This window comes from Bos mutus, chromosome 11 (genome assembly GCF_027580195.1).
Source record: "Bos mutus isolate GX-2022 chromosome 11, NWIPB_WYAK_1.1, whole genome shotgun sequence".
Lineage (NCBI taxonomy): Eukaryota > Metazoa > Chordata > Mammalia > Artiodactyla > Bovidae > Bos > Bos mutus.
In genome coordinates this window covers 1,682,501-1,708,777 of record NC_091627.1, presented here as the reverse complement: position 1 = coordinate 1,708,777, position 26,277 = coordinate 1,682,501, and the positions used below count along the sequence as shown (strand labels likewise).

Below are 26,277 nucleotides of genomic sequence, written 5' to 3'. Positions count from 1 at the left end.
TCAGAGATGCAGATGGAGAATGGATTGAGCCTTTGGGGCCAACTGGGCTGCTCAGCGGATGATGGACACAAGTGAGAGCCCCTGGAGCAAGGCCCCGTGCGTGGGAAGCCTCTTCACCAGCTTCGGGGTTTTGCCAAGATGCTGGGCCTCAGTGGCCTCACGGGCTCGAGGCGGGGTATCTGTTAGTTTCTGTCTGTGTCCAATTCTTTGTGACCCCCATGGACTGTGGCCCGCCAGGCTCCTCTGTCCAAGGGATATTTTCAGGGAAGAGTAACTGGGATGGGTTGTCATCTCCTCCTCTAGGGGATCTTCCTTACCCAGAAATCAAATCCGTGTCTCCTGTGTCTCCTACTTTGCCAGCAGATGCTTTACCCACTGAGCCATCGGGGAAGCCCTGGTGCTTCTCAGAATCACTCAGCAGCTTCTCATACATGCAAATCTTGGGTCCCTCTGGGCAGCATCTCTGGGCGAGGAGCACACATATCTGTGTTTTGAACCCATGTCCTGGCTGATCGTGGGCCTGTGGAGCCTCTGGACCGACGCTGTCTAAAGTCCAAAAGAACTTGGCACACTGATGGGAATGTTCTGTATCCACCATTTGTGGCCAAAAGTTACCCGTGGCCATCGGACACATGCATCGTGTCTAGTGGAACAGACACGATGTTCTGAATTTTACATTTTATTTCCTTTTGATGAATTTAAAATTGATATTTGAGTGGCCACGTTCTGGCCAGTTAATGGCATAGCGCAGTTCTGAAACGGCCGAGCTGGTTAGGTCCATGGCCACGCAGCACTAGACAAGGATCAGGTGTGCACTTTACAGCCGAGACGTGCAGAGCGCGTGTGCTGTGCTTGGCAGAGGAGGAGCTCATAGTGTGTGTTATTCCATGTCATCACCAGAGCCCAGGAGGTAGGAGCTTGAGTTCAGAGGGGTCAGTGACTTGCTCAGGGTCGTGACACCAGCCAGCATTTCCAGGCAGGAGTTGGTCAGTCTGTCTATCAAACCATTCAAAGGTGTTCACTGAGGTGTAGGAATAAAAGAGTCAGCTATTTTATGTCTGTGTCTTTAAATTCTCTTAGAGAGAGTCTTCAGAACTGAAAAAAAGCCTCCACAACCCCTGAAGAAGAATGGAATCAAAGAATCATCTGGCCGTCTGGTCTACCTCATGCAGCATGCACAAAGCACGGTCTACTTCCCAGAAGCCTCCGTGGCATTCCAGAAGCCCCATTCCATCCACTATATGGTCTCCAGAAAGCCCACACCAAGCTTCCTTCTGGCGTTCTGCTCACCTCGACTCTGTATCCTTTGTCCTGTGTGTGTGTTGGTCACTCAGCCATGTCCAGCTCTCTGTGACCCCAGGGGCTGTAGGCCACAAGTCTCCTCTGTCTGTGGAATCCTCCAGGCAAGAATACTGGAGTGGGTAGCCATTCTCTTCTCCAGGGGATCTTTCCAACCCAGGTCTCCTGCATTGCAGGTGGATTCTTTACCACTGAGCCACCTGGGAAGGCCTACATTTGTGTCCTACATAACCCCAAACAAGCCTCTCCTGGCTCTGGGTCCACCTACCTTAAGATCGGCGTGACTCTGAGCTCCTTAGTCACCAGCTGGTCTGCCAGTAGGGCTGGAGTATCAGAAGTATCTGGGGATGTTCACTGAAAACTGTGTCTCCGCAGAGGACAGAAGCTGTCTCAGTGTCTCCAACACCCACCTCCCAGCCCCCTACCCCAGCACAGCTGGTCATCATTTAGGGTGAATGAGACTTTCTTGCCAGTTGACTCACTCAGCCTGGGGGCTGCGGTGGGTGGGGGGGGGGGGGGGCTGGACTATGCAGAGTCTTTGTGGAGCAGTGGGTCTCATCTCAGAGAAGAGGACCAAGAGTAGGTCAGGCAATGGTTGAGCCCACACAGCCTCCTGCCTTGAAAGCAGACACTTTTCAAACAGATCCAGCAGCCTCTCAAATTCACTCTCCCATGGGTGTCTGCGCACAAGCCTACATCTCCCTTCGGATGAAGGAACACAGGTTCCCCAGTAGGTGGTCTCGGCAGGGAAGGGAAGCAGTAGGGGCTTAAGCAGCGAGGGCATCCGGGTATAAAGACGGGGGCCTGAAAGCACAGTGTGGACCTGGGAAGACGTGGCCCAAAGTCCAGCCTGGACATTCCCTTCCCTTCCCTCAGCCTCAGGTTTCCTCTACAAAGCAGAGCAACAGCATCCGTGTTTCAGGATTTGTTGTAAAAAATAAAACAGGAATTTATGTCTCAAGTACTCCCAACAGTGCCTGGCAAGTACTGGACCCTCTGTTCTCGGGAGCTATTCCATAGACCACGTCATCATTCTTGTATCTTGGCGTAGCCATTTCCCATGGAAATGAAAACTGAACTGGCGGCTGGGGGAGCAGAGCTCTCACCTGGGCTTTGTCACACGCGTGCTATGATTGGGGCAAGACTTGGCTTCCAAGGTCTCCTTTATTCTTTATGAGTTTCTCATGGGGGACAAAGGAAAGCGTGTGTTGGAAAGCATGGTCTGAACTGCAAACAACAAGCAAATAGAAGGAAATATTCATTGTTCAGTGGGTCATCTCCATCTTTTTCCTAAGACACTAACTTAAGACTGATGTGAACAAATGCAATCACTGTCCCTTGCCCTAAGACCGTCAGTCAGCACAACTGTCAATCCACAGTGAGCATTTTAATTCATTTAAAGAGGAAACAAAATGGGACCGTGGATGCTGTGTCTGGGGTGTCCAGTCGATGGTCTGAGAAAGCCAACCATTCGGTTGCTGGGAAATGCAACCCCAGACCCCGCCCCCCAACCCTGAGGGCAGGGGATGGGAGACCAGGCGCCTCCTGGTTCCAGGGTGCCCTCTTCGGGTGGGCTTTGGGGTGGGGATGGGGACCTCCTCCACAGATCAGTGCAGTAGGCGCTGAGTGTTAGCTCAGGGCTTGCTGAGTGACCACGCTGGCACAAAACCCACCTCCAGGAGCCCATTCAGCTTTGAAGTTCTGTGGTTTGATGCAAAGCAGGGGTCTCTTGGTCACCAGGCATGGAATTCTTGCTGCAGGGTAGGCCCGTGCAAAGAGCTGTGTGTGTCCCTGTTCTTGGGAGGACATCTGGGTGATTAAAGCAGGAGGAGCTGGACACGCCTAGTAAGTGGGCTCAGGAGGGATTCACTCACATGAAAGTGAGCTGAGTTATGAGGGGCTTTCCAGGTGACACTGTTGGTAAAGAACCTGCCTGCCAATGCAGGAGACATAATGCAACCCAGGTTCCATCCCTGGGTCAGGAAGATCCCCTGGAGGAGGGCATGGCAACCCACTCCAGGATTCTTGCCTGGAGAATCCCAGGGACGGAGGAGACTGGTGGCCTACAGTCCATAGGGTTGCAGAGAGTCAGGCACGACTGAAGAGACTTAGCACATATGCAGACAGGATAAGCCCTGGGAAGGCTCCCTGTGGCTCTAAGACATTTCTGGAGAGACAGGAACAACTCCTCCCCCTGTATCTATCCAGTGGCGCTTCTGGTCTCCTCAGGGCCCATATGGAATGGCTCCGTTTCCACATGACAGTCCTTCAAATATCTGAGGACAGCTGTTTAGAAAAGACAGCTTCTTCAGAAAGCAGATGGCTGCCGCACAGGAAATCTGAGCTTTTAAAATGGATAAGGGAAAGATCTGCCCGCCCAGCCTCCCCTGAATGCCCGAGACATCACTGAAAGCTTCCGGGGAAGATGCCGGCCACCACCCAGGCCTCGGGGAAGTAGACAAAGGTCAGAGAGCCACTCAGGGGGAAACTGTTCGGATGGTGCTGAATGTCTCATGACTGAGTGTAAGGAAGAAGCCTGGCTTTGTAGGTTTGCCCATTTCTGCGGTGTAAAGGGGCTTCCCTGGTGGCTCAGTGGTAAAGAATCCGGTGTCAATGCAAGAGACGCAGGTTCGATCCCTGGGTCGGGAAGATCCCCTGGAGAAGGAACAGCAACCCGGCCCAGTATTCTCCCCTGGGAAATCCCATGGACGGAGGAGCCTGGTGGGCTACAGTCCACGGGGTCACAAAGAGTGGGACATGGCTGAGCGACTGAACAACCAATACAGCAACAAAGAAGAAATCCTCCCACCGAGGCCGGCTTTAAGAAGCACGTGACTGGCTGTTGTGAGCTGGTACAAGCCAGCTCCAGCCCACCTTTGCCCTCTGCTAACATCTGGCAAGAAGACAGGCCTTGGGAGAAACAGGGTGAAGATGAGATCTTTCAGGGTCTGCAGAGGTAACGGCGAGGTGGCCTGGGGGGCCTGGTCCCTGGGACGGTGGGGCAGGGGCTTCTAACAGCCCGAGAATTATTCCTGTGTCTAAAGCTCTGAGTGTCTGAGGCTTGCCTTTTGGCCCCTTTAGAAGCAAATGTGCCCCCAGGGGCCCCGCCGTCGGACTCTCCCCGATCCAGACCGAAGTCTGAGTGACAGCAGCGGGCACAGGCCAGGCACTCCTGCCTCCAGGCCAGCCGGCTGTTCTCTCCCGTCGAATCCTCGGGAAAGCCCGTGAGGCTCCCATGGTACAGATGAGCAAACTGAGGCCCAGAGAGGCTGAATAGCTCAGCCGAGGTGTGCAGTCCCCACCCACCCAGGAGCAGGTCCCTTTGCGGTACCTCTGTCTCACGAGTCAGGGACGAGAGTCAGCGTCTGTCCCTGGGGTCAGTGCAGGGAAGGGGCAGCCCAAGGGGTGGCTCTGGGAGCCCCCGGCAGGGAGAGAGGGATGGAGCGGACCGGGGACCCTTCTCCCCAGGACCCCCGCCACACCGCCCTGCCCACAGAACTCACAGGTGTCCTGCCTGGGGTGGGGAGCCGGGCCACTGCTGCTGAGACCCGTAGGGGCGGAAAACTGCAGCCCCGCTGCTGGTTCCCATTAAGACAAATCTCCTTGTTGACAAAAATAAAGAGAGCCCAGTCGACGCCAGTCTTTGCCGTCGGCCCACTGCTTTCATTCTCCCGCGAGGAGCCGGGCCCTGTGCTCCAAACTGGCTCAGGCCCACGGGCTTCAAAGGGGAAATTCCAAAGCGGGCAGGGGCCTTGGCGGGGTGCCCCCGAGAATGGAAGTACCCCCCGGGGGGAGCGGCCCGGAGTTGCCTGAGCCCAGGGTCTCATTAGCTCCCCACACATTCTGTCTCATTTTCCTTGGCATAGAGGCTGCGTTTTCCTAGGCTGGGAGGAAGTGAGTGCACGACGGATGGTCCTGGCGCGCTGGGCTGCAGAGCCAGCATTTTCTGAGCCAAGCAGGTTGGCAAGCCCGAGGTGTCACCGACGGGCCGGGCACTGGGCAGGTGGGTCCCACGTTACCCCTGGGCTGGTGGGAGTCAGCTGGTCTCCCACATCTTTGAGGTTTGGGTCTCTGATGGGGGTATGGGGAGCCTAACTTGCCTGATTTATTCATTTCTAGCAGAGACATCACGTTGCTGACAAAGGTCCGTGTGGTCAAAGCTATGGTTTTTCCAGTGGTCATGTATGGATGTGAGAGTTGGATCGTAAAGAAGGCTGAGTGCCAAAGAATTGATGCTTTTGAACTGTGATGTTGGATAAGACTCTTGAGAGTCTCTTAGACTGCAAGGAGGTCCAACCAGTCCATCCTAAAGGAGATCAACCCTGAATATTCTTTGGAAGGACTGATGCTGAAGCTGAAGCTCCAATACTTTGGCCACCTGATGAAGACTTGACTTGTTGGAAAAGACCCTGATACTGGGAAAGATTGAGGGCATGAGAAGAAGGGGACGACAGAGGATGAGATGGTTGGATGGCATCACTGACTCAAGGGACATGAGTTTGAGTGAACTCTGGGAGATGGTGGAGGACAGGGAGGCCTGGCGTGCCCTGACAGAACAACACAACAGCTGCTGTAAAGAAGCACCAGCGACCGGGGGGAGGTGGGGAGCTCCCAGTTCTGGAGGCCAAGTCTGAACTGAGGTGTCGCAGGGCCACACTCTCCCTGGGGAGGGACCCTCCTGCCTCCTGCAGCTGCAGGCAGCTCCGGGCATCCACAGGCTTGTGGCTGCATCGGCCTGGTCTCTGCCTCTGTGGTCTCTTACAAGGATGGTCATCATTGGAGTAAGGCCCCCTCCCAGCCCTGCCTCTCAGAGCCCAGCCTGGTGTGGCAGCCCCCCCAGCACCCTCTACGAGACCCACCCCTTTGGCCCAGCGAGGGGACAAGCGCCACTGGGCCAGGTCAGCTGAGGGTCCTGGCCTCGAGCCAGACCTGCCTCCCGGTCTGCCCCCTCCCCTCGAGCCCGCTCCAGGTGCCCCACGCTCTGGGCCTGCCCATCCGGGCCTCAGCAGACCCCTGCATCAGAGTCCGGTGGTTGTCATAGCAAACGACCACAAGCCACGTGGCAAAACCACAGAGACTGACTCTCCCCCGGTTCTGGAGGCCAGAACTGCAGGGTCGAGGGGCCTGCAGGCCGAGCTCCTTCCGGAGGCTCCGAGGGAGGGACCTTTGTCCCTTCCGCCGAGTCCAGATGTTCCTTGGCCGGTGGCTGCGTCACTCCAGCCCCGCCTTGTCTTCCTATCACGTCTCCTCTGTGCATCTGTTTCCAATCTTCCTCTGTCTTCCTCTTCTAAGGACACTTGATGGGCTTCAGGGCTAAACCGAGAGATCTCCTTATCTCAGGGGCCTTAACTAGAGAGCATCTGCACAGACTCTTTTCCCAAATAAGGTCACAGTCCAGGTTCTGGGCATCAGAGGATGGGCGTGCCTTTGGGGGCCACCACCAGCATCGCACAGCCAGACCCGCCCAGGGCCCCCAAAGTCAGCTCTGCAGCCCCCTCCCTTCCTGGCCCTGAGGGTCTGTGTGGGTCTGCGGGCACGATTTCTGCTGCGGGGCATCAGGGAGTAGGCGCACGTCCTGGGGTGGATGGTGGATCTTGGCTCCTCCAATCGGGGGCTTGTCAGCCAAGGGGTCCCTTTCTAAATGCTCCGAGTCTGAAAGCTCACCTGTGAATTGGGGGTGCTCAGCGTGAGTGAGTGATGCTTAAAGAAGGGGACACAGCTGCTGGGTCAGCTCCTGCCAACATTGTCTAAAGTACCCCCCGCCAGGACCCCAAGTCACCTGAAGCCTCCCAACTGCTCAGTTCAGGGACTTGAGCTCAAAGATTCGGAGGAGCAAATGAATTCAGTGTCTGCGTTGAACTCCGCTTTGGGACACTCATTTTAAATTCTATATTCCCTTCTATTTCCTCTTATGGAAGAAAATCTTATCTGGGAGCTATTTCCATTAAAAATATTGATTTTGTGGTAAAAATGAAAACCAAACTAGGACCTACTGGAAAAAACAACAGTACCGACGAGGCAGTGCTGGGCATCCCTGGGCAACGTGCCCCCACGCGCAGGGCTCTACCCGCGTCTGTCCACTCGCCGGCTGCCTTGTCCCCGCCGAGGCTCCTGCCAGAGGGGAGCTTGCTCTCAGGACATGAAAAGCACAGCGGTTCTCCGTGCCTGCTCCACCGACCCCGGGCTCTCTGCGCTGACCCCGGAGCCTTCTCGGCCTCCCAGGCACAGAGGCCTATTTCCCTGTGTCCAGGGCTGCAGATGCCGGAGGGGGGGCCCTGGGCATACGACCTTAGTTGCAAAAGACTTTGCAGATGTCACGCAGTTGAGAATCTCGAGAGGAGGAGGTCACTCTGGACTATCCAGGGAGGATCCGTATGAGAGAGGGAGGTGGAGGAAGCTTCAAGAGCAGATACACGGGAGCAGCCAAGTCGAGATGGCAGCGAAACGTGCAGCGATGAGGCCGCCAGACAGGGAGCCCGAGATGCTGGCAGAGGCCGGAACAGACCCCGAGGGCCTCCAGAGAGAGGGCAGCACTGCTGACCTAGACTTCAGAAACACAGGGCACTCTCGATGCTTCGGTCACCCAGGCGGTGGGCGTTACTACAGCAGCCCCGGGACACAGCTGCAAGGACCAGGGTGAGGCTGAGGATCCCAGGACATTAGCAGGGCTGTTTCGAGGAGTGGGTAGGGTGTGTGTGTCCTGCCTGGACTCTGTCCCACCCAGGTCAGCGTCACTGGCCTGAGAGGTGAAGAAAAATGACCCGAAGGGTTTTGCCCTACATCAGCATCTAGTTTGGAAAAGACCCCGAAGCTGGGAAAGACGGAAGGCAAAGGAAGAAGAGGGTGACGGAGGATGAGATGGTTGGATGGCATCACCAACTCAATGGACATGAGTTTGATCAACTCTGGGAGATAGTGAAGGACAGGGAGGCCTGGCCAGCTGAGGTCCATGGGGTCCCAAAGAGTTGGACACGACTTAGCAGCTGAACAACAACAACATCTAGTTTACTTTTCAGGAACACCAGCGTCAGCAAGCATAAAGAGCGGCCTCCTGCCTCCTGCCTCCCGCCACGGAGCCGGCGCTCACGGAGGGCCCGCCTCCTCTGTCCACTGCTCCAAGCTCTTCTTTGTTTGTTTACTTTTAAGAGATTAATTAACGTGTTTATTCACATGGCTAAGGCACATTCCCTATCATTAGAGAGAGACTTCTGTTTTCACCTTATGAATTCTTGCATGACTTCCTTTTTAAAACTGAAATATAGTTGATTTTTTTTAAGTTAAAAAAAAGAAGCCACACAAGAACTCATGAAGTTGACTTACCTGCTCGTCTATTATTTAAGCGGCAGAGGCGCGATCCTTGGGTGCAGCTGTCCTGGGGCCGCTTGGAGAGGGGCTCGGACCACTCAGGCTCCAGTCCCCTTGCCCCACATCCTCCTGGCGTGCACCTGTGGCAGAGGTGGAGGGGGCCCTGTGGACGTGCCCTGTGGCCGGGAAGTTTTAAAGCGTAGGCAGCCCCGCTCCTGGGAAGGAGAGAGCATTTGCCTCTGATCGCTGAGCGGTGGAGGGTGCCATGCGGGGAGCCCTGTGGGTGGAAACCAGGGAGGCAGAAGGCATGGGCCTGTGGTCTTCTCTCGGGGCATGGCACCCTCACCTGTGAAATGGGGCAGTGGCCCGTGAGTCCTCGTCGGACACAGCGGATGAAGAGCCAGAGGCCAGGTGAATGGGGCCTTGGAGGTGGCTGTGGAGGGGTGCATGAGAAGGGGGTGTTTGCGTGGAGAACAAAGTGTGGCCCAGCCCTTGTGGGTTGAGGACCCCTGTGTTGGGGAACTTCACCCTCCCATCGGTGGACGGGCAGGTGCTAAGGTGCGGGGGCCCCTTCAGGGTGATGGGCCCTGCACACACCTTCTGCGGCCAGCAGAGTCCACAACGAGGACACCTGACTGGCTTCCTGGCTGGCCCTTGGGCTCCTGGCAAGTCCAGGTGAATCCCAGCCCCCTCCTTCCCATTCCTACCTCCCTCCCACTTCCAGCTTGATTTGGTTCTTGCCTCTCTGAGCAGTTCTCCACCCTGCAGCCAGGGGTCTTTCCAGAACATGACTCTGATGTAGCCTTCTCCCCCTGAAACCCCTACTTGGCCCTTTCTCCTTGGGAAGAGTCCAGACTCCCAGCGGGCCCCCCGGGCCCCTGCACTCTCTGCCCCAGCCCTGCCCCAGCAGCGCAGCCCTACGAGCCTTCCTCTGGGCCCGAGCTCCTGCGCTCCCTCCGCTGGCGGGACCTTCCAGGGAGGGCATCCTGGAGAGGTGGCAGCAGGCCCTGAGCGACTTCTCCGGGACCCTGGGGTCTGAGCTTCTGTGTCAGCTCCGTACAGAGCCCCCACCCCGGATGTGGGAGTCCTCAGATGCTGGCCCCCAGTCACCTCTGCTCAACACCTCCACTCACGGGCCAGGGCCTTATCCCCTCTGAGACTCTGACCCTGAAGGTGAGCACGTGTTCTGTGCCTGGAACAGACCCTGCCTCACCCACAAAGGCAATCACACTGTGAAGTCTGTGAAGGGGTCTCTCTGACTCATTTTCCAGACGGAAGCTGGGGTCCGAGGCCGCGCTGCACGCCTGGGACACTTGGCTCTGGGCTCCAGGGACACCTCTGCCTTTGACCTCCAAGGAGGGGTCCCATTCGGGCCAGCGGAGAAAGAAGTATGAGATCCCCAGATTCAGCAGATGCCACCCCGGGCAGCCTACCTGCCCTTTGCCCTGAGCAGTGGTGCCCTGGCCTCACTTACACGGAGAGCTCTTTACGAGAGTCAACAGGGATTTTTTCCAACTGACACTCTTCTGGGCTGCGAACTCAACCTCTGCCTGTAAAACATCTCCAGGAGGGTAACCTGTCCACCCAGTCTGAGGCCGAGAGGGGTGGATCCACATCCCATTGTCTGCATAACCGCAAACTTGCCCTCAGTGTCCAAAGCCCAGGCTCTCCGTCACGGCCTGAAATCCTGTTATTTCGTCAAGTTCGCTTGGCCCTGGATAGGAACACAGTGGGCACTACATGGAAACAGCTGTGCCGCAGGGAGCAGGGGCGGGCACGCCACGAGGGGCTGCCAGGCCTGACTCGCCCACCCCATGCCAGCCGCTCCAGGGTGCCTCTGCTGCGGGCACCCCTGACGTCAGGCTGCCCATCCTTGTCCCTGCCCCCGATGGAGGGCAGCTCCCTGACCCCCGAGGACCCTGCATCCTGGCCCTGGGTCGACGCTCTGCAGTCACAAAGAGCTTCAGCCATGGGCAGACCGGAGTGCTGGGTCTGAACCCTGCCAGCGGCTGAGTCCTGGCTGGTCTGCAGGTGCAGGGCTGCGAGTCGTGCTTGGGCGCTCTGGGAGGGAACAGCCCCTGCCCTCTGCTGGATTCCAAGCTGGCTGGCGGGAGAGGCCTTCACTTCTCGGAGGTGTGGAAGTTCTGGCATAGAGGAGAGGGCTTCACGGGGAAACCAGTGGAGAAAGCCCGTGGGATTCTAGGATCTCGCAGCCCTGAGAGCAGGGTGACCATCAGGACGGGAGCCCCGGCTCCTGGTTTCCTGCGCTGCCTCTTCCTCTACGCGGTCTTGGGTTCACCCAGCACCACCCTGTGGAGCACAGCCTGGGGCCTGGACCGGCCCAGGATGCTGGGGCCAGGCCCCCTGGGAGGAGAGGCAGGCAGAAGGACACTTGGAGGCCCGGCTCACCACGGTGAGGCTGCACCCGCCATGCCCACACTTGTCACAGGGACCTCGGTGCATCCGCCTGCAGCCTGGGCTTCTCCTCGGGAGAGTGAGGTGTGCAAGCGTGAGGGGAGAGAAGAGGTGGGAGGCAGCCTGTGAGGGGTGGGGGCAGCTGCGTCTTAGGTCGCTGCTGTTGTTCAGTCACCCCCTTGGCTCCTGTCCACCCCCTGCTCCCTGGCGCGGTGTGGACACATCACAGCCAAGGCGCTCAGCTCCGCGTGCAGAAGGAGCGAGGCTGTCCGTCAGCCGGGCTGGAGCAGCAGGCCCGGCGAGCCGCCACTCAGGCTCCTCCCGCTGAACAGGGTCCTGCCCACCCCTCGCCCCCCAACCCCACTGGCCTCAGAATGCCCCTACTGTTCTGGAGAACAGAGAGCCCCCACCCCAGGCTTCCTCAAAGGCCCACAGACCGCGACTGCCGAGGTGTCCTGGGTGACTGATGCCCACCCCACACAGGTCCACGCGATTGCTGAGGTGTCCTGGGTGACTGATGCCCACCCCACACAGGTCCACGCGATTGCTCAGGTGTCCTGGGTGACTGATGCCCGCCCCACACAGGTCCACGCGCTGAACCTTGACCCCCAGCACTTCTGGATGCGGCTGTCTTTGGTGAAAGGGCCTTTAAAGAAGAGACAGTCACCTTCATTTTCGGGTGAACTCAGCCAATGTGAGTTGTTCTTCTAGGAAGAGATCAGGACACGGCCTGCAAGGAGGACAGACATGGGGGGAAGAGAAGAAGGCCGTCATCCAGCTCGGGAGCCGTCTCTGGGGAGCCAGCCCTGCCCACACCCTGAGCTGGACGTCCAGCCTCCGGGTCATTGTTGTTTAGTCACTAAGTCGTGTCTGATCTTCGCCACCCCGTGGACTGCAGTTCTGCAGGCTTCCTTGTCCTTCACTGTCTCCTGGAGCTTGTTCAAACTCATGTCCACTGAGTGGGTGATGCTTTCCAACCATCTCATCCTCCGTCATCCCCTTCTCCTGCCTTCAGTCTTTCCCAGCATCAGGGTCTTTTTTCAGTGAGTCGGCTCTTTGCATCAGGGAGCCAAAGTGTTGGAGCTTCAGCTTCAGCATCAGTCCTTCCAAAGAATATTCAAGGTTGATCTCCTTTAGGATGGACTGGTTGGATCTCCTCGCAGTCCAAGGGACTCTCAAAGTCTTCTCCAGCACCACATTCCAAAAGCATCAGTTCTTCGGCGCTCAGCCTTCTTTATGGTCCAGCTCTCACGTTTGTACATCTCGCAGCTCAGCCTCCAGGGTGAGAGAGCACGTTCCTGGGGCTCAAGCCACCCGGTCTCGGGTACTTTGTTGTAGGCACCCAAGCAAACCCATACCCCTGGAAGCCTGCCATCCTGGGAGCAGCCCTCGGCCACTGGCCTGCCTGGGTTCCCTTCCACCTCCTCCACCAGGTCAAAGAGAAGGTGGGGAAGGACACGCATCCACCTTGGCCTTGAAGTGGTGGGTTTCCCCTGGTAACTGTGGAGGGCCGCCCTGGGAGTGAGAGCCGCCCCGCCTGAATCCTGCTGGTGATTGGAGGGACAGCCTGCAGCCTGGGCGGGCAGAGCAGCAGCCCCTGGCTTGCCGAGGATCCAGTCTGCAGGGGGCCGTGGGCAGGGCCCGGGGCTGGAAGGTTTGCCCCTCCAGGGCTCAGCGCAGACAGAGGTGGGGCTCCTGCGGCCAGCGGGCTCACACGGTTTTGGGGCTCAATCGGGAGCTCTGGGCTCCACTCCGGCTGGGCCACCCCAGCCGCCGGTCCTAGAGCGGGTGGTCTTATGGCCCGACTCTGTGTCCTCTCGGCCCAACGAGAGGGGTTTTACTCAATTGGGCCAGTGAATGGGGTGAAGCCCTGAAGGGTCCAAGAGGAGGCTCAGAGGGGTCAGAGGGAGACCACCCGGCAGCAGGATGCAGGAGAGGGAGGGAGGGTGGGAGGGAGACTCCGCAGGGCTCCTCAGGCCTTCCTGGCCCGGCTTCTCATCCACGGGGCTCCCCGGAGGCCGGCGTCCTTGCCCCCGTTTCCCAGGGAGGAGCGCTGAGGGCCGGAGGCCAGCACTCGCCACCCAAGGTCCGGGGCTGGAGATCCCTGCCGCTGGGCCGCAGCCGAGCCTGGGGCTCCGGGGCTGGCCTGGTCCCGGGCACCAACTGCAGGACGCACCTGGGCCACAGGTGCGGGAAGCAGGTCTGCTGGAGGGAGCCTCAGGCCGCCCCACGGCTGTGGGTGGGTGCGGGGCGGCGCCAGCCACTCAGCCTGCAGAGCAGGAGCTGCCCCGTCCCTCCTGGGTCTGCTGGGCAGTGAACCCCTTGGAGGCAAGCAGATCACTGGTTCCTCCGCCTCCTCCAAGGGGCTGTGAGCTCCCCCCTGGGAGAGGTGGAGGGGGAGAAGGTAGCCGCTTGTCCTGGGGGGCTTCCCCAGGAAGGGCGGGCTTTCCCAGCCAGCCAAGGACCCCGGGAGGCTGGGTGGCCCCTTCGGGTGGCAGGGGAAATGAGAGAGCCCACAAGCGAGCCGCGCTTAGGGCCTGTTGTGGGCACTGAGACAACAATCCGTCGCTTAAAGAAATCGGTGAGGAGACCTTACGGCAGAAGAAGGGAAGGGTGGGCGGTGGATTCCAGGAGCAAAGCTGGGGCACGCCTGCCTGCCCTACGCTCCGCCAGGCACCCTGGGAGACATAAGGCTACGGATGGCCAGGGGCACTCAGAACCCTGGATGCGGCGGGTCCCTGCCACAGTGGAGCGCCGGGAGTTGAAGCCAACGCTCGGGGAGGGACCGAGTGGGACCCTGGAGGCAGTTACAGGAGAGCAGGGAGGCTCCCAGGTGAGCAGGTGCTGCTTGTGCCACCGGAGCTAGAGCCACCATGAGGCATTTCAGGCCCAGGGAGGTGATGGGGGTGAGGCAGGGCTGGGCACGAGTGTCTCAGTCGCCACAGGCGTCCTGGAGCCCAGAGAGAAATAGTTTCCAGAGGACTCCGTTTTAATCAGCTGTGGGAGGGTCAGGGGATGCTGCTGGGGTCACCCACCATGAGGCATTCTTTGCAAGGATCTGGGCAGGGCGATTCCCTTTTTTCCTGCCTGAAGGCAAATCTGGGTTCAAATTCGGGCTTGGCCACGGATGGATACGCTGGTACTTTGACCAAAAGTCCCTCACTCTCCCTGATCCTCACCTTCCTTATCTGTAAGGGGCAGAAATGACTGTGTTCTTTACTGCTGTGTGTGACCTGGTGCAAGAGTGGCTTTGAAGTGGCCAACACACGGGTCTGGCTGGTGCTCCTGCTGTCTCCGCTGGACTCCCAGTTGTAGCCAGGCGTCACGGTCCCCCTCCCACTGTCCTGGGCGGACAGGGCAGGGTGCTCAGTTTAGGGGTTGTTTTCTGAATTTCTCAGTGGGCTAGAAACTGACCTCCCCCCCAAGTCCAGGCACCGATGAGCCCACCTTGGTCTCAAGCTTCCTCGTTACTGTGAGGTCAGCTCTCCGGGGGACACGGTGTCCCTTGACTATCAGCTCTTGGGGGACCACATGCCCGTCCTGAGTTCCAGGTGTCGGGAGGGCTGGTGAGCCAGCACAGAGAACCTGCGGCCCCTGGAAGAGCTCTCTGTGTTGCGGGGGAAACAGAGCCCCGAGGCAGCATTGTCTTCTGACAACCAGACCACTGGGCCACAGTAGCACCCCACGTCTTCAGGAGAAGCTGGCCTTCCCCTAGTGGTGGGGGTGCGTTCCAGGGGCCAGGTGGGGCTGGGGGCTCAGGGAGCATCTGGTGGAATTTCTCTCTCGTGAAGGTTCACCAAGGACCAGCTCCAGCTGACCAGCACAGGAATTACAGACCTACACACCTGTGCACACAGCACACACCCACCCCGATCACAGATGTGATTTACACAGGTTGTGAAACAACAAGAAAGAACTGTCTAAACCAGAGAGAACACTTCACTTTACTTTGTGTTTCATCCTTTACCTGAGCGGTACTGAACACCTCCGAGAGCACATGGGCAGGTGTGGGCCACCGGGTAGCCCCAGTGACCTACCGCCGGCTCGAGAGGCAGCCCGTGGCCGTGCTGGCAAACCCAACCTCTCCCCTCCACCCCTCCCTTCCTGTTGGAACTGAAGGGTGTTTGGGGAATTTCACGTCCAGTCTGGGGGCCGGGGGCTGGGGGTCCCAGAACTGCTTCAGCGTCACTGGGTGAACAGTCTGTTCAAAGCAGAGGGGTGGCTTGGGTTCTGAAAAGCCCCCTGACTCACCTTCCCTCCACTTTAAAATCCAGCACAGTTGCCCTTCTAGGAAGGGGTTTGAGGGAGGCTTCAGCAGGCTTTTGAGGGGGTGGGGTGGATATTTCTGGGCTGGGGGAACCAAACGGAAGGGGCTGCCGCCCACCACAGCAGCCTGGAGGCTCCAGGGAGACCTCTCGGAGGCTTAAAGACGAGGAGGAAGAGAGGCAGTGCCCCACGGTGGTCCGGGGCAGCAGGGACCCCAGCCCTCATCCTCTGCAACTGTCACCTCCCAAACACGTGTCTCTTTGGCTTCCCTTATTGCCGCAGAGGGGTCTCCATGCAGGAGGAGCGAGGGGGGAGGGGGTGCTGGCGACCTCCGCCTGATTAATATCCCAGATGTGTGACCTCCAAGCTCGCCCCGCCCCCCGCCCCCAGGACCTCTCAGGAGTCCAGACCTCAGCGTGGGCACGGATGCCCAGTTTGCCCTGCGGGAAGGTGGAGAGCGGGTCGTGGGTCGGGGTGGACGCGCCTGCTACAGTCTTGGGCGCCCCGATCTGGCTGGATTGGAAGTCCAGTCTCCACCCAGAAGAGGAGCTCTCAACTCCAAGTACGTGAAAAAGTTAGGCGGGGTGAGCTGCAACTTTTTTTTAACTCCAAATGCTCGAACTCAGGGTGCCTCCACACTGGTCTGGGGCTCGGCCAGGTGTGGGCACCTGGGGCGGGAAAAGTGGGGGTCCAGGATCGGCCTTGGGGGGCTCCGTCCGCGCGCGCACGCCGGCAGAGCCCGGCGCCGTGCCCTCTCGGGTCCCCGCCCGCCCCGGGCCAGCCCCTTCGTCGCCGCCACTCGCCCGCTGGCCCCACCTCCCTGCCCGCGGCGCCCAGTGGGAAGCGGGGGCCGGCCCGGCCGAGCCCAGCGGCCGCTCTGATTTGCTGCGGGCGCCGGGGAGCCCCGGCCTCCGCGGGTGCCTTCCAGGAGCGAGGGCGGGAGGGGAAGGGGGAAAAGTGCTCGGCGCCCGAGGCGAGGTCGCACTCCTCCTTCGTCCCCGCGGCCGGCGCCGGACCTCACTCGAGCGCAGCGCCCAGGGGAGCGAGTCGCGGGGCGGCGGCGGCGAGGAGGAGGCCAGAAGGAACCGGAGGGGACGAGGAGGCGGGGGCCAGCGAGCCGAGCGGGGTCCCGGCGCCCCGCGGACCGAGGTCGAGCCCTCCCGGCCGTGGGCGAGCGCGCCAGCCGACCCTCCCGGGGGCCACGGCTACAAAGAGAACGGGCCGGCGGCTGCTCCCATGACTCCCTAAGGTCGTGCCGGCCCCGCTGAGTCCGCTGCCCGGGCCGTGCTCCGCGCCCCGTGCGTCCCCGCGCGCCCGCCCCGCGCCCCGCACCGCGCGCCCCTCCGGCATGGACGTCCACACCCGCTGGAAAGCGCGCAGCCCGCTCCGCCCGGGCGCCCCGCTGCTGTCCCCGCCGCCGCTGCTGCTGCTGCTGCTGCTGCTGTGGGCGCCGCCTCCGAGCCGCGCAGGTAAGGGCGCGGGGCGCCAGGGCTCTGGGGGCCGGGGGCCGCCGGGGCCGGCACGGCTGTCATCCCCGGGCGCCCGGCCTCTTCTGCGCCTGCACGACCTTCCCCGCTTGGCTGTGGAATGCGCGGCCCGAGACTCCGAATGCCATTAGCTGGGGGCCCCGGAGAGGGAGACGCGCTGGCACAGCCCTCCCCCGCGCCAAACGGGCCGACCGCCGGGGCCGTCGGGGGACCCGAGGCTGGGGCTCCGCGTAGGATGCGCCGGAGGGGCTGTCCAACCAGGCAGGCAGACTTTTGTCCCGAAACTTTACCTTCTCTGTCCACATCGCAGGCGCGCAGCACAACTTCCTTTCCTGAAACCCGGGAAGGGTCGCCCCCTAGAGTCACAGCGGGTCAGTTCTGGCCGGGCCTCCTGGGATGGGGGGCCGAGGGTGGAGGGCGGGGACGGGAATCCCAGAAACGGAGCCCCCCTCCCCCGACTTCTCCTGGGAAGCAGGTTTTCTAGGGTTCTAGGAGGTTTCCCGCCCAAAGACGGAATTCTAGGCGCAAGACCGGGAGATGTTGCCGGGTTTGGGCTGCCGGGGGTTTACATGATGCACAGACGGGACTTCTGCCAGAGGTCTGGCCTTAGAAGGAGCGTTCTCCTGCGGGTGGCGTCCAGCCGGCCAGCATCCACAGGGCGCCTGCTTGGATGCCTGCCGCCCCCACTGCCTCCCACACACTGTCCTGATGTCGGTAGTGTTCCAAGCATCACTTCTGTGGTTGCCTATCCCATGGGGTAGGTCTTCCAACAGAGCTCATGGCCCTCAAAGTCTCCCATCAGCTGATGGGAGATGGACTCAGAGCAGGCTCAGGGAGAGTGCAGGCACAGGGAGGGGACAGTGGCCCAGGGGACAGCTGGACCAGCCAGGCCCCCCTCCCCTAGAGACAGCACCACTTCAGAGCCCACACTGTGCTCTGCTTTGTAATTTGAAGACATACAGGAAGAATCACTTCCACCTTCCACTTACCAATCAAGGTATTCCGTCCCTTTTTGCTGGCACATGAGTGCTTGGTGGGCCAGACAGGGTGAACAGGAATCAGGGTGTCCAGCTGGTCAGGGGCTGGGGAAGGCGTGGGGAGCCTGGCCTGGCTCTGGGGGTCTCGGATCTCAGCCCTGGACTGCCACCCGCGTTTCCTGGATCCTGAGCTCAGCTCACAGGCTTTGGGTTTCTCCTGGGGTCACTGGAGGTGGGGGACAGCAGAGGCCTCCAGGGAGGTGGTGTGGAGCGGGCCGGGGGATGTGGTCAGGGCAGCTGTGTTGGGCATCCGTCAGAGACAAAACCATATAACCCTGCCCTTGCTCCTCTGCTGGGCTTTCCCCCAGGAGGTCAGGTGGGAATCCTTAAGGGGAGTCCAAACCCCCACAGCTGGGCTGGGGATCACGCAGAGCGAGTGTTCGTCTGGGTCTGGAGCGGGCTGTTCGCCATCTCTGCCCCCTGCCTCCTCTTTCCCGTCCTGACTGAGGTGGGCACGGGGTCAGCGCCTGGGCCATGGCTGTGGACTTAGACATTTGGCTCCTTCCGAAGAGACGTTGAGAGCCTGCAAAGAAGCCACCTCTCTGGGTGGGTTTCACAGACCTCCCTTTCCAGGGTGGGACCCTTTTGGAAGGCATCGTCAGTCCGCAGGAGCGGCTGTCCACTGAGATCCAGGGCGGGGGTGGGGGGGTGTGCAGCTCGTCTCCTCTCCATTTTGAGATTCACCAGATGTTTTCTGAGCTCTCTCCGAACATGGCTCTTTTTCCTACCTTCTTCTTGGCCAAGTGTGTGAAGGCATGAAAAGTCAGATTGCGTTTGGGGCCGTTTAACATTGTAACGGGCAAAGGAGAGTAAGTGAAATGAAACATGACCCCAATATTTGGAAATTGAGGTCATCTCCTCGGCACGACATTGGTTGACGCCGGTCACGTGGTCGCTTTTGGCAATTATTTGGTCGGAAGAGTTGTCCAAGTTTTGTGGGACTTGACAGTCACCAAATGGTTAAATTTCCTCTGACTCAATCCAGTTGGCTGGAAAGACAGCCTTTTCCATCTTCTCCTCCCCTCCCCCCTCCTCCCCATAAAAGAACAGTCAGTGGGAGGGGTTCAGAAGGCAAGCTGGTTCCCCAAGCCTCTCTCTCCTCTGGTCCAGGTTTCCGTGGCCAGAGGGCTTGGAGCTGGGGTCACTGCCAGCCGGCAGTGGCCACAGGCAGGAGTCCCCTCCCTGGGGTGGAAGCACAAAGGCCCTTCTCCCCAGTGCTGCTCCGGGGCTGTTCCTGGGGTGCCGGCCAGAGCCTGCCCCACGACCCCACCCTTCAGATATTTCTGGACTCTCACCACGGCCACGCCCTTCGCTGAGCACTGCCCGCCTGCCCACCCTGCCTTCTGGCTGTCTGGCCCTGTCTCCCATCCCTGCCTCCGCCCCGGGTCACAGATAGGGTTGGGGGGCACAAAGGGGTATGGGGAACAGACCCCTCCAATGGCTTCCCACCCGTCACTTAGTAACAGCGAGCCCCCAAGGGTCGAGGATGAGTCAGGCACCCCAAGGCCCCGTTGCTGCACCCTCACTGGAGCCCCGGGTGTGCCACGAGGAGCAGGGCGGGGTCCCTGGCCCCTGGGAGGCCAGCACGCGGTAACATTTGGAGCAAAGTCGCTGGTCCTTGCCTGGTGTACTGATAGGTCTGTGCCGACATTGTCGTCTTGGACTCGCACCCTGGCCTGTGGGGCTGTGAGGGCGCTGGTGTTCGGAGAGGCCCAGGCACGGGGGGCTGAGGCCCCAGACTCTGGGTCTGCCTGCTCTCTGTGCCTGGGAAGGCCTGAGGCTCACCGGGGCCGAGGAGGGTCCCAGCCAGCCGAGTGTTTCGCTGCCTCCCTCCTTTCTCTCCCTCCTCCCTCTCCGGTCTCTTCCTGCCCCCTCCCTGCTTTTTACCCAAGGCCATCGAGGGCCACCGTGGCCTGCAGGCCTGCAGCCTCCACCCCCCTTTCACCAGGCCCTTCACTCACCCGGGGGAGCTGCCGACTCTAGGAGCCCTTGCCTCAGCTGGGCCTGGCTGTGGGGAAGGCAGGTGACGGAGGGCCCACAGGCTGGGGGGAGGCCCACCCGTGGACGCTGGTCATTGCACTGCTTGTTCTCTTGGCCGAGCATCCTTGAAAACAGGGTGGAGGGTCGGCCCCCTTGGGGAGATCTGGGGCGGCTTCCTGGAGGAGGTGCTGCTAACTCAACCTTTCTCCTTCCTTTTGTTGCCAAGCGGCCCCCTTAGCAGGTGCCTGCCTTCCCCTCTGGCTGTTGTCTCATCCGTGCTCCTTGCTGGCAGGACCTTCCCAGCCCCACCACTTTGCTCTTCTCCTGGGGCTGCTCCCCTTGGCTGGAAAGCCCCTCATTAACTCGGTTGGCGGGGCGCCCCCAGGGCTGCCTGCCCTGGGATGCTGTGCCAGCAGAAGTGGCCACTGTGAGAAGAGGGGGGTCTCGGAAGGGACAGGAGGGCAGCTGGGCTGTCCTTAACCCTCTCTGGGCCCCGCACCGAGACCACCTGAGGGGTGCCGCCTGCCCTGGCTTGGGGGTCCTGCCTGTGTTGGGCCCTGGTTGGGGAACAGTCCTTGGCTGTCAGGTCACTGAACCCAGGGCTGCGGGGAGGGTTCCTCTGCCTCTAAGGGGTTGTCTGGGCGGGGGCCAGCCCCATGCCTCAGCTTTCTCCTCTGGGAAACGGGGGGACACGGCTTCCTTGCTCTGAGAGTAGCTGTGTAGATGGATCGGGGTGATCCCTGAAGACAGAGAGCGGAACGTGGGGGCACCTCTCCAATGAGCGGAGCGTCTTTTGTGGCTGCTGTTTGGGGGGTGATTTGCGGAAGGAGGACGCACGGTGTTGCCACTGTTGTCTGTAGCTGTGAGCGTCCAGTGGGAGGCTCTGGGCCCGGTGAGACCCCGGGGCTCCGCGGTCCGCAAGTGGCTCGGCCCGGCCCCTCCCGCACCCTCTTCAGCCCCCCATGGGCTCGGGGGGGTCCGTTTCCCATGTCTGTCACCTCACAGGATGGCAGTAAAGGTCGCCCTAGGCCACGTATGTGAAAGGGCTTTACAAGCCCAACAGAGGGCTATACACGTGTGTGTGTGTGTGTGTGTGTGTGTGTGTGTATCTGTGCGTGTGGTGTGTTTGGATGCGTGTGTCTGCGTGTATGAGACGTGTGTTGGTGGGTGTATACACGTACGCAGGTGTGCGTGCCCGCATCCACACACAGGTCCCTGTGTTTTCACGGTCTGCCCAGGCAGGGCCTGGTGTGTTTGAGGCGCCCACGGCCAGGCCACGTCTCTCCTCCCTGCGCCCCATCCCTGCTGGGGAGACGGGAGGCGACCGGTGGCCACGGAGCCCGCCAGGCAGCCATGAAGCTGTGGGTCCGGCCCAGGACAAGCCGGTCCAGCTGGGTCTGATAATCTGGGGAGTCTTTTTTTTGCTCACAGGAGGGCGATGTTAGATTATAGCTTCTGCTTTTCCCTCTGTTTATTTCTCCCCTGTAATCGACTCATCTGGCCAGCACTTGGCCAAATATGCCTTAAGCTTTCTGGCCTGGCTCCTGGGGATACTTAGGTCCTGCAGGCACAGCCTGTTTTGGCCCTTCTTGTGGGCAGAGCTGCCTTGCCACACCCGCGGCGTGAAGGCCCGGTATGCGTGATGCCTTGGGGTGGGCGGCCTGCAGCTGGGTCAGCATCCTGCCCACCCCCACCAGGTTCCCATCTGTAGGAAAGGGTGATGACTGTGGCTCCTGCGGGATTTTTTTAAAATAAGATTTTATTTATTTTTGGCTGTGCTGGCCTTCACTGCTGCTCAGGCTGTCTCTGGTTGCAGAGAGCGGGGCTGATCTCTAGTTGTGAGGCACAGGCTCGTCTTTGTGGTGGCGTCTCTTGGGGACCACGGGCTCTTGGCGCTGGGGCTCAGTAGTTGTGGCTCCCGGGCTCTAGAGCACAGGCTCAGTAGCTGTGGTGCGTGGGCTCCGTTGCTCCAGGGCGTGTGGGATCCTCGCAGACCAGGGACCGAACTTGTGTTCTTCACCACTGAGCCACCAGGGCCGCCCCTCCGCAGGATTTTGGACGGGGTGCAGTACGGGAGGTGTCCCCAGCATCGCTGTGACCGTTCATCCGCTCTGGGCCCCCGGGTGGCAGGGGCAGCGGGTCTGGGGCGAGTTCCCAGCACTGCTCATTGGCTGGCCTTGCAGTCACTCCCTCTGTCTTGTGAATGAGAAGGGGTTCTCATTCAGAGAGCCCCCCCTCCCCGCCATGAGTTCATGGCTCCATCTGCAAATCCTTCGGTCTGGTCTGAGCCTCGAGCCTCGGCCTGGAGGTGGCGGAGGTCATGGGCGGTCGTGCCCAGCACGCCGTTCCTCAGGCCACCCCTGCTTTCCCAGCGGGGATTGGGGCCAAGTGGTGGGAATGGACCTGCCCACGTCCCATTTCAAGGACTCTGGCTCCTGAGACGTGACCATGGGTGATGGCTGATGGTCTGCCAGGGCATCTGGAGGGGGGCGGGGCCTTGCTAACTTAGACGCTGTTCGTGCGTCCCTGCAGCCCGAGCAGCTGGAGCAAAGCTGATGGAAGGAGCGGACGGATGAATGGTCCACTGGGTGTGTGGGGATTCGTGGGGGTTCGCTCTGGGTTATACCTGTCACACTGTCTGAGCCGTCATCCCATCAGCTTCGACTCACTCTGTAATTTTTCTGGCAGATTCCCAGCCTACATCATAACCCACAGTCGGAATAAATGTCTCCACTCTTGGGTGACTCAGACCTAAGAAATGGAACCACGATCTGACCCACTTTTGTCCATGTTTCATTACACAGAGCCCCAGGGGCCGATTTCTTGTGACGTCTCTGTACGTGAAATGGGGAGAGGGGGTGGATTCTTTTATTTTCTGATTCCTAGGCCTATATTCTTTCAGGGGAAATTCGGTCTTCTGTCCTGTTCTTTCCTGCCAGCACCTTGGCAACAGGGACTTTATTAGCCTCTTTATTTTTAAAAAGTAAATGTACGAAATGACATCAAAATGTGTGTATGTAACTGGAGTGATTTAACTGTAAAAACTCTTGCATTGGAAAAATCGCTTCCCGCCTTCCGCTGAGATTAAAGCAACTGTCTTCCGCTCTGCCGGCGGGGTAACCAGAGGGCGGGGGCGAGGCCCTTTCTGTGTCGGCGCAGAGGGGACGCAGGAGAGACGGGTCCTGTGTGGAAAACTCGGGCGGGACAGTGGCTCTGCCTGAAGCCTTTGCAGACCTCAAATGCGACTCAGACCAGTGCCGGCCGCCAGGAGCAGGTGCGCAGGTGAGTGGGAGGTGAACATCTCAGCCCTGCAGGAGCTTCCGGTGCAGTGAGGGAATCAGACCTGCGAACAGGCCGCAGTGTCCAGTGAAGTGCAAAGTGGGAGGCAGTGAAACATACACCAGCTAGTAAAATGATGCCACCAGCCAATCAGAGGGAGGCACCCACCAGCCCCTGGGCCACTGGCCAATCAGAGGGCTGTACCTGACAGTCCCTAGGTCAGCAGACAATCAGGGGGAGGCACCTGCCAATGGGCCACTGGCCAATCAGAGGGCGGTACCAGACAGCCTGTGGGGCTCTGGCCAATCAGAGGCCAGCTTGCTTTGCCAGAGCCTATGGCTTTTGGAGCCCCACCCTCCTATGAGTTTGAATGGAGGATTCCCTCGGAGGGCTTTCTCCTTTGGCTCAGTGTTAAGGAACCCACCTGCAATGCAGGAGCCATAGGAAACGTGTTCAGTCCCTGGGTCTGGAAGATTCTCTGGAGGAGGGCATGGCAACCCACTCTAGTGTTCTTGTCTGGAGAATCCATGGACAGAGGAGCCTGGTGGGCTGCAGTTCATGGGGTCGGAAGAGTTGGACACGACTGAAGCAGCTTAGCACGCACACCGTTAGTGGCAGGGTCCTTGTGCTTCAGAAAGAGGCCCATGGCCTTCAACTGCAGTAGCTTCTGCACCTCAGCCTCAATTCTTCCTTCTTCATTTTTGATGCATAAAACTAGGAGTGTGTGTAGTCTCGTCTTGCTCCTCGTCCGGGTCGTCTTTGGGAAGGTAGGAGAAGCTGTGCGCCCGTGGAACGGGGGCCCTGGCCCATGGCGGGCAGCTAGGGGACCCTGTTGTGTGGCAGGTGAGGGGAAAGCTGGCTGGGGACTGGGGCCTGGGCCCTGCCCAAGCGGAGGAGCAAAGATGTGCCTTCTCCAGCCCTGGGCCCTCAGGTTCAGTCTGCAGGGGCCGTGTCTGGGGAGGTGTCGTTCTCCGGTCTGCTGGGGTGAGGTCCCTGGGACCTGCCTTCGCTGTTTCTTCTCTTCTTTTGCCCTTTTTCTTTGGGGAGAATCTGAAGTGCTGGTGGGCAGTTCTAGCTTCCTTCTTGAAGACTGTTATGTGTCCTCCTGGCCTGAGGGTGGAGGGATTGGTCTCCGTGTCAGTGATCTGTGTAGACAGACCTTGCTCTTCTAGGAGAAGAGGGTCGCGCATCCCGGTTGGTTTTGAGCGGAGGAGTAGGAAGGGGTACTGCACCTTCTGCACCTTTTGGATCAGAAAATGTTCAGGTCAAGAAGGTGGGGTGAGGAGCTCATTCTTGAATGGAAGTGCGGGCAATAGGGCTTCTAAATGTCTTCTTTTCCAGGGAATTATCACTAATGTTAGTTCAGTTCAGTTCAGTCGCTCAGTCGTGTCCTACTCTGTGACCCCATGAACCGCAGCACGCCAGGCCTCCCTGTCCATCACCAACTCCTGGAGTTCACTCAGACTCACGTCCTTTGAGTCGGTGATGCCATCCAGCCATCTCATCCTCTGTCGTCCCCTTCACCTCCTGCCCTCAGTCTTTCCCAGCATCAGGGTCTTTTCCCGCGAGTCAGCTCTTTGCATCAGGTGGCCAAAATATTGGAGTTTCAGCTTCAACATCAGTCCTTCCAGTGAACACTCAGGACTGATCTCCTTTAGGGTGGACTGGTTGGATCTCCTTACAGTCCAAGGGACCCTCAAGAGTCTTCTCCAACACCACAGTTCAAAAGCATCGATTCTTCTGTGGTCAGCTTTCTTTACAGTCCAACTCTCAATGTTATTTAAGTTCATGGTTTAGATTGGAAAGCACGGCTTGGGCAACAGCTACATGTCAGTGGACCCTGGCACCTGAGGAGCATCCAGGGGTCCTGTGTGGTGGGCCCGGTGCTTGGGACGGGCTGGGGTGAGGCTGCGGGGCTCACACTTGGGCAGGGTGGTGGGAGGCTCGGCCCGCATTTCCAGGGAGGAGCTGGACTGCAGAGGGCAGGGGGAGTGGGAGGGCGGCCAGTGTTCAGGACCTCCTCCCTCATCTAAGACAGGGGCCTGCAGGTGTCAGCACAGATGCTGGGGGCACGTCAGGGGCCTGCACGGCGGGAGAGAGGAAGAGACAAGTCCTCCACCCGTTGCGTGCCCTCCCTGCTTTCTAGAAGGAGCAGTCATGCTTTGCTTTCTTCCCTGCCAGAGGATGAGCACTCCCTTCTAAGAGAAGACTCTTTCATTCTGCAATAAAGGAGATCAGAGCGACTGGGAGGTGGGGGAAGTCAGCCTAAGGAGGAAGGGTTTATTGGGGCTTGGCTCTGAGAGTGTTGTTATTGTTGTTGTTTTTCAGGGACAGATCAAACACAGCGCAGCAGATCCCCAGGTCCTCGTGGATTTGATGAGGATCAGCCCAAGGCCACTCTCACGTGGTCCAGCCCCCCTCCCACTCCCTCAGCACCCCTGTCACCACCCCCAGCACTCGCCCCCGACTCCCCTCCACCTGTTTGCTTTGAGGCCCATCCCTGATGTCAGGTCTCACGAGGCTGTTCCTCTGTGTTTACTGCACATCCAGCGTGTGCACTGCCGGCTCAGTAGGGGAGGGACACCAAGAAGGAGCTCAGCCAGGTCCAGTGAGAAGGAGGGTGGGCCATTGCCAGCCCCAGGATCTCAGCGCCCTGGTGAGCCGAGAGGGCAGGGCCCTTGCCTCCTACCTGTCCCCGTGTGTCTGGGCTCAGCACAGATGCTGAGGCACCTGGAAATACTCCTCTGAGTCTGTCCTCCCATCTGTGGAATGAGTGTAAACTGGTGGCGCCGGCCCCAGAGGCCTGCTGGGGGGACTGAAGGCTCCTGTCACTTGTGCTGCCAGGTGTTAGAGCCCCGACGTTTGTATTTGGAGCCCCCAGATTGTCCCAGTGGAGGGCTGGGCCCCAAACTCAGCTTTGCTGGCATTTTGCAGAGGGTGGAGTCCTCCAGGTCTGGGGACCTGGCCCGGGGTTGCCTGGGAACAAGAGAGTCTGGTGAGCAGATCCGGTTTCCTACCAGGAGGTCTTTGATGGGGATCCTGTGAGACCAGAGCTTCAGCCACTGCAGGCCCTGCCTCTCAGATCTGGGATCCAAGGGTCTGGGGTGGAGCCTGGGGCCTGCTCTTAGAGATCTGATGCCAATGACCAGCTAAGGGCACTTTGAGTAACATTGGGCGTACTGGACGGGAGGTCTGAACCTTCTTCCGAC

General features: G+C 59.7%; 1 protein-coding gene across 1 annotated transcript in view; it reads left to right on the top strand.

Moving 5' to 3' along the window:
• The first annotated feature begins 16,230 nt into the window (after positions 1 to 16,230).
• The window catches only part of COL5A1 (collagen type V alpha 1 chain), a 148,248-nt gene continuing 138,201 nt past the window's right edge, over positions 16,231 to 26,277 (top strand). The window contains 1 exon segment of the mRNA XM_070378676.1: positions 16,231 to 16,754. Within this exon segment, the coding sequence (XP_070234777.1) occupies positions 16,634 to 16,754 (121 nt within the window). The 5' untranslated portion in view covers positions 16,231 to 16,633.